Source organism: Apteryx rowi, unplaced genomic scaffold (assembly GCF_003343035.1).
Source record: "Apteryx rowi isolate R43461 unplaced genomic scaffold, aptRow1 scaffold_505, whole genome shotgun sequence".
Lineage (NCBI taxonomy): Eukaryota > Metazoa > Chordata > Aves > Apterygiformes > Apterygidae > Apteryx > Apteryx rowi.
This window is the reverse complement of record NW_020450767.1, coordinates 81,573-89,600: the sequence shown is the minus strand read 5'-3', so window position 1 is coordinate 89,600 and position 8,028 is coordinate 81,573. Positions and strand designations below refer to the sequence as shown.

The 8,028-nt window shown below is 38.8% G+C and overlaps 1 protein-coding gene across 1 annotated transcript in view; it reads right to left on the bottom strand.

The window, feature by feature from the left end:
- Positions 1 to 232: 232 nt before the first annotated feature.
- The window catches only part of RNF139 (ring finger protein 139), a 30,240-nt gene continuing 22,444 nt past the window's right edge, over positions 233 to 8,028 (bottom strand). Inside the window, exon 2 of the mRNA XM_026079919.1 lies at positions 233 to 2,316. Within this exon, the coding sequence (XP_025935704.1) occupies positions 479 to 2,316 (1,838 nt within the window). The 3' untranslated portion in view covers positions 233 to 478. The remainder of the gene's footprint in view (positions 2,317 to 8,028) is intronic.

Below are 8,028 nucleotides of genomic sequence, written 5' to 3'. Positions count from 1 at the left end.
AATTAATTTTTTACACAGCTCCTAGTTCATAGCTATAAAGCTCTGCTAATACTGTATTTGTAAGTTAAGCTGCTTTGGTTCAGGCTTCTTTCATTTCTAAGCTGAGTTGCTGAACAGTATTTTCACCACTATTTTTTGTTTGCACCCAAAACTCACTGATCAGGGATTACTGGTATACAGTCTTTGGCACAGCATAGCACTACATCAATTAAAGAGTGTTTTTCCAACCATCTTAAAAACATGTGAAAACATTTTATTCCATGTACAATAATGTACATAAGTTTAAGGTGGTCATGAAAGAGACCAGCAAATATTAGAGGTATATTTACAGTAGCACATACCACAGTAAACAACCACCATTCACAGACTCAACATTGAGATACTGCTGTTGTGCTTAAGTGTAATAACTACAAAGTGATAATTTTATTCTGTTGAAGTCAATTTTAAACAAATACCGCATGGTTTAATAAAGGACATTTTAATCACCAAGAGAATTAGAGTCAACATTAAGAGTCTCATTCAAGTGCTGTGCCACACAGTCATCCTCTTCCTCTTCACTATCCGAACTGTCATTATCTTCATTTAGTTCATTTTCAGCATCAGCAGCTTCTTCTGCAACTTGTACAGGATTTTCATTTGGTGCCACAAACCCGTTGTTGTTAGAGATATTGGCATTTTCTTTGTCCTCAATATATACTTTCTGATGGCACATTGGGCAAGTGTCCTGAATATACAGCCACTTCCGAAGACAAAGTGCATGAAAATAATGATTGCATGGAGTAATACGAGCAGAGGTGGTAAACTCATGATAGCAGATTGCACATACATCATCTATTTCATGTAACCGGCTTCCTTTTATCTCTGGAAGTGAATTTATTTTCTTAACAGCTGTCCTGCGATTTATAAAAGTCTTCCAGCCATTCTTCGCTTGCAAGTAAATGTTGAAGTAAGCATGTAGACACATCATACAAGCACGAATCTTACTTCCTGATTCAAAAACCATGGTATAAGCTCCATTTCCAAACATGATTACTCCAAATATAAACTCAATAATATTGCCAGTTGAACGAACATAGTAGACATAATCATCAAGTTTTTCCCACAGCACATTATAGTAGCCATCAATCATAAACAATATATAAACAGTAATAGAAACTATTACTTTTAGGCAAAGCTCTACACAGAATGCTGTAACTGCAAAAAGCCACGTATTTAGTGCATAGTGGTGCCAGAGGATATAGCTGAGCAGAACTGGAAGGATGAAAAGGCAAGCTGAAACAAACAGCACAGGGAAGTGTCTGCGAAATGATGACACGTGGGAGGCACTGAGAGACATCAGCACAGGGTCTGTCATTCCATGGATAAAATGCAGGACTGCAGTTAACAAAAGGCACATGTTTCGACTCAGGCGAACTAATCTTTCTTCTGGTTTCAGTCCACTTAAACCAGTCTGTAGAGCCAAAATGAAAAACAAAACGGGTGCTACAAAACCAAGCCTTTTGTCATCTTCATCAGTTGATCCAATGAAGGCCAAGATACCAAGTCCCAAATAATGCGCTATTGAGGAAATTACAGCACTCATGCCTAGCACAGTTAAAGTAGAATCACACCCACTTATTATCAGGCTGCAAATCAGTTCCCAACAATTATCCCATGATATGAGGAAGAATTTTTCTTCTGTATTAGTTTCTGCCATCTTTACAACATATGTTAATACCACAGCTTGTGCTGTAAGTCTTGTTAGCCAGAAGACACGCAGTACAGCTGGAAAACGAATTCTTTTCCACGTATCTTCCATCAATAGCTGTAATCCATAAATGCGATACATGTGCCTTACTAGCAGATAAACATATCTCACAGAGTAGTAGAACCATTTAATTTTCATAACTAAAATGGCTGTGGTATTTAGTGTCAGAACTAGGCCTGAAATAAAAACAAGCATCTGTCGGACATTTAAAGGTAATTCAACAACCAAGCCAATTACAGGAATCAATATATCCAGTATGATTAGTTGAGAGTATATGGACTGCACGTTTAACAAGGTAACGTATCCAATTCCAAAGGTAAGCTGAAGGATGGAAAGTGCCATCCATAGCGAAGGTCCTTTATGAGGGAAGAACTGAATTCCAAAAGCTGCTGTGTAGTAGGCACTGTAGAAGTTTATGTGCAAAGAAGCATAGTAATTCACCAATACTGAAGTTGCAGCCAGCAGAAATGCCGAGGCGATCATATAAAACTTGAAAAGTGCTCGCTGTTGCAAGACCAGAACAACACTGGATACAAAGACACCTGAAAACAGATTGACATAATTTAGTTCTCAGCTGAAACCGTACAACAAGTTTTACCTCTTAGTTTTTGAGCTACAATTATTTAAGGTATTGCTTTCAAATTACTCGCTCATATTAGCTGTTTTTCAAACTTTACATTGCTGATGGTGCCATTTTCAGAGGACAACAGAACCACTTAATCTGCATTTAATACATCAGTGCACTGCAGCTGCAATGCAAAGACAATGCAAGCATAAGTTGCCACAACTGCCAAGCCCATCTGCAGTTTCAGTCTAGAGTAATGACAACTTCCCCAGCCCTCAAAGATCCTTCCAGATCAGTCTCAAACTCTGAGGGTATCTAAGTTTTAAAAGCTGAATTACCAGATAACAGCTTCACTTTTCTATTTAAAGTTACTAAATTTTACTCATTTATCCTGCCTTAAGACCATTAATTCACCTGAGCAAAGTACTGAACTAGCAGGGTCCAAGCTACTCAAAGTACTGAACAGTCTCCAAAACAGGTGAGCTAAACCCTTTCACTAAGTATGGGCATGAATCAGAGGCAGAGTATGATGCAAGTAGGTTATCATAGGTTAATGACTTTCATACATTACTGAAATTACTTTGAAGCAAACCCTACTGAGTCAGACATTCTTAAAAGTCAAGCTTTTGTAGCTAACAACCTTCCCCTTCCCCCATCTCTCAATCTAAAACTGAGATGAACTGAACAGCAGCAAACAAGGTCTTTGTTTTTTTAATTTCAGTTGACACCGATAAAATAAGCAAAACAGCAAAACTACTCAAGGTGACTCATACAGAATGCTATACGTATTAAGAGGTTTACAGAAAGTTACTGGGAAAATGGGAACATAACTAGCAATATATAGTAAAATGGTATGTTCCAATGAATGTGGTATTTTTACAATGTAACTACGTGGATTTCAAGGTTTCCATTTTAATAAAAATCATGACTAATTATTACTGTTTACTCTTATACTGTCAGTAATATATCAGTTTGAGTATGTTGAGAAATTGTCACAAGAGGCACGACACTGAAGGATGAGGAACAGGTAAACTAGCCTGTTTCAGACTATTTATTTAAAGCTTGACAGATTTCACTGCTATGATATCAAGTAATTTTTATTAAGTTTCATGTTTAACTCTTATTAATATCAAGTTATTATAAACATCATTTTGCCTTCTGTACTGCCATAACAGTAAAATATTTTAATTGCATCCCACAACTTTTTAGAGTTTTTACCACAACTGTCAAAATACTGAAAAATTGCTGTAGCTTACTCAGGAGGAGGGGAGGGGAGGAAGGACACCCTCTCTTCAATTCCTCTATATGCCTGCATTTCTGATAAGGCATCCTGAACTAAAAGTTACATGGGGAAGACCCTATTCTGCAATATAACACTTTTGCGCACAGAATCCAAAACTGTACCAATCGCTTCTTTACCAAATACCAGTGCGAACTTGTGTCTATTTGCTAGAAGTCAGATTTTGCTAACCTTTGCCTGATACTGACCAGGAATACATCTTGCCCAGGATTTCAAGTCTGCACTTTGCTATGAGAAAGGCCATCATCATATCTACAGTACCTTTGTATTACACTTATGTCCTTGCAATACTCCTTCTGTAGTATAACTTATGAATTTCAGTGTGTGCCCTACCTCAACATATGTTAAATGAAATGGCACATATGACTAGATTCTCTGATACTTCCTTAAGCATTTTCTCTCCAGTAAACACCTTTGTTTTGGGCCTCTCAATCAGCTTCCAGTCTATCCAACCGCTCTCACATCCAAACCAGTTTGGAGAGGTTTTGATCAGTGCAACTTGCATTTGATTATGAGTTGCTTTCAATTTATGTACTAAAACTAATGAAAACAAGTACTCTGCTTTTTACTTAAGGACAGCATCAGTGTTTCCTGAGGATGGTATTTTAGATTGTTCCAAATCTTCTAGAATCAAGTATTTCAAAAAAAATATTTTAAGCCATGGTATCTTGATCATGGGAATGAGAAACTTTCCTATGAACCAGCACTTTAGTTCTACTGGTAGCACTGACAATTGCTCTTATCCAGAAAAAGCTTCAAAGACTAAACAAGAAGGAATAGGGTCAACATGAATCAACAGCAAAAGGCAGACTACAAAAAGGAAACAAAAAAGCTCCCAGTTATGAATGTACCTTTACAGTACAACTTGCAAGCAGTTTTGTCCCATACAAAAAAACATTCTTCCTAGCTAATCATTAACCTTGAGAAGTTGACTGAGGATAAAGCCTCAATCAGTTTTCAGGAATCGCCTTGTATCACAGCTCAGTTCTTCCATGAAAGCTAAATATTCATTATATACAGTGCTCTTTTTCATAAGCTTGAGTTTCATTCCCTTTTTGTGCATACTGTAATAAACACCTATGGGTAAATCAACATTGGTAACAAGTTCGTAGCCTTCTTCTTTCCCCAGAGGTCACTGAAAAGGCTCAAACAACTGTAACGTCTTTATTTACATAATTTTGATAATCTGAGCCAAAGGAGATGCATTTTGTACTAACCAGGTTGCTCTGAAACATACCTTAACAAAAGGTTACAAAATCCATTTCTCTTCCTTGCAGCTGTAGTAGCAAGTCTGCATTTAAATACTGTAGGTCATCTTAAAATACTGACCTTTTGCATGCAACACACATACCTAAAAACAGTACTATAATGAGTCATAGAAAGAAAAGTTACACTTGTCTCCCTAGAGAGGGCCTAACAAAACAGCAGCGTTTCTGTCAAAACCTCTGTGGAAAAGCCCCCTGAAGGAACCCCCAAAGACTACACATGGCGACTGAAATCTTGCAACTGGAGGTGAGCCCCCCCCTTCAATTTATGTCATGACAAAAAGACGGAGTGAATGACGAGAGGTTTTCCCCCCCAAGGTATTCACCAAACAGTAGATCTTTCCCATTTTCCCTCTGATATTATTAAATACAACAGTATCTCTGTAAGATTTTTCCTCATATTTCTGCATATAGTGCTGATTTTTTTCTGTGCAACTTACTATTCCTATTTATATCACCCCATTACCAACTATTTGTCTAGTATCGCCTCCAAAAGGAACACTTAATCAAACCATACATATTTATCTTAATTCCTTTCTTATATTACAATGAATCTCTCCCTCATATTTTTTCCATTAATTCCTGTAATTTGCCAATATCCTTATAGTAGCACACTAGAGTTCACCTTTCAGGCAATTACAGGGTTCAACTACCTTTACATGGTAATATTTTAATCACGTGGTACTGCCAAATGATTGTTTTCCTAGCCCCAGACATTCTGCCTGCTTCTGCATCTTTCTGCAAAGCACAGTATTTATAGTGACTCTGTCAAAAATCAGCGTCCTCACTGAGGAGAGACTGTTTTCTGACACAAGTCTTTTATAATTCTGAGGTGGTGGCTCTCCTGTAATCGCCTTGAAAATCTGCAGTCAAAGATACGAAAGGTAAACATCATGCGGGGAACAAAACAAGGTTAATCAAAAACATTTAGAGAGGGGAAAAAAACATGCTACAGTTTTAGAATTTAGATTTATGCTGTTTATAACCTAATGAAGTTACTTACATAGAAGGTAATGGGGAAAAAAAAAGTCAAACAAACTGGGGAATCCTACAGGCAACTTTTACAAAAGAAAAAAAAAAATCTCCATTTATCATTCCCAAAGCAAAAGATATACCCAGAATATTTCTGAACTGTTCAACATCACCCCTAAAAGCTATCAAATCTCTGCAGAGCTACAACGTTCGTATCTATAGGATAAGTTTTTCGCTTATCCTATTCTTAAGAGCACTTTGCTACAGGAAAGTTAGATCAGTCTTTCAAAGCCTGGTTGTAACAACTAAAAGGGCAGGGCAACTTCCCCAGTACTTAAATAGAGCATGATCCAAAATAAGTATTTCAGTTTATCTTAATAACAATTCCCCTGTAATCCTTAAATTCGGACAAGGAAAATATATGCATAAGTACTGTTGCCTGAACCACATGGAAGATCTCTGACATCATCTTTAAGTGGTTACATATTGATTTTTATTTAATTTTGAGAAGCCAAGAGTCACAGATAATTTTATGAACTTGCCTCAAAGTACAAGATTATTTTCTTATCATACACTGTTGCCAAAGCTCTTTTGCAGGAGGTAGGGGAGGGATTACCCACCTCTTTCCCCACCTCTTTCCCCAAACCCTTCCAGAAAAGCGATCATATAAACACAATCCTGAAGAGCTCCTTAATCATTTAATCCCATTTTTGTACACTTAAGAGAGATCATCCAATAACATATCCACCATTCTCATTTATGCAGGATTAATTTCAAGGCACTTTCTACAGCATCTGGATCATACAATGAAGGACTCTGAAAATGATTTCAGCAAGGCTCTGCAATGTCCATTTCCTTTGAAAGGAATTCTTTTTATCACCAAGAAACATTCTTAGCAGTTCCAGAAGTGTAGAACAAAAGTACTAGAAAACGAAAAACAGGGAGGAAGAATTCCCTCTTCACTGTCATAAAGCCAACAGTACCAGCTGCAATGCATGGCAAAGTAGCTAAGTCAGAATCTTCCAGGCCTGCACTTCTCATACAGACAGCAACTTCCCCAGACATCCTTAACCAAAGGAGAAAGAGCCCACCTAAAGGACTTGCTTTGTCATTTTCTCTCCTCACTCTCCTCTTATTTGTTGTCTTACTATAGATTATCCTTTGCTTTTTCCCCTCCATTCTCCAACTATTGCAGTACTGTCACCCTTGCACTTCTCACTGTATATCTTCTTCACCTCCCTTCTCACTTTCCTAATTTTTCATAATATCAAAATTTTTTCATAGTATCATAATTTTTTCATGAAATCCAACAAAAAAGTCAACACATCACAGGCCTGCAAAAATCCGGGCTGTATTTCATATTCTTCTCCTTGCCTTCCTGTCTCAGGATTGCAGTATAATTCAACACCACTTGTTCAGCTGTCAGCACAATGCTGTTTATAACTCAATGAATCCAACCTTGCTTAGGCTGCATAAAGAACGTCTCATTACATTATATGTAATACTGAAAATAGTATCACATAGTGATTTATACAAGTGACTTTCAACCTTTATCCCAGGATAAGAAAAAAAAGTTTAAAAATATCCAATTTCAAGTTTCAAGAGACCTCTTAATTTCTATTTCACTTGGGAATCGAGTTTCAAGCGCTTTTGAACTGCCATTTCTAAAATAAGGGATTTAGCAGTGTATTTCAGTACGAGATCACACTGTCCGAGTGCTTTTTTTAAAATCTATAATCATGATGTCACCAGGCTTCCACAGGCACCGTGGAAACCGCCAGACTGCAGCGATCACTATCTCCCATCCCAGCAGGAAAGTGCTGGGTACAGCAATGCAAAGCGGCCACATGGCACAAACCCCAGCTGGCTCCGTTAAGCGTCGCGAAACCCGACTGAGGCCCGGTACCGCAGCCGCGCTTGCATCCCGCAGCCGCCCGCCAGCCCCACGGCGATGCCGAGCAGCTGCCGAGGCACGAAGCGGGGTCAGCGCGGGCGCGGAGGCAGCGCGGGGCTGCGCGTGGGGAGGGGACGGCGAGGGGGGAAAGCAGCAGAGCAAGCACCCCGGCAGGCGGCAGGAGGGCAGGGAGGTGATGCACCCAGAGCAGCACACCAGGAGGAGCGAGCGAGCAGGGGCTGGCGGGGGGGAGCCCAGAGCAGCAGAAAGGAAACAGCAAGAAGG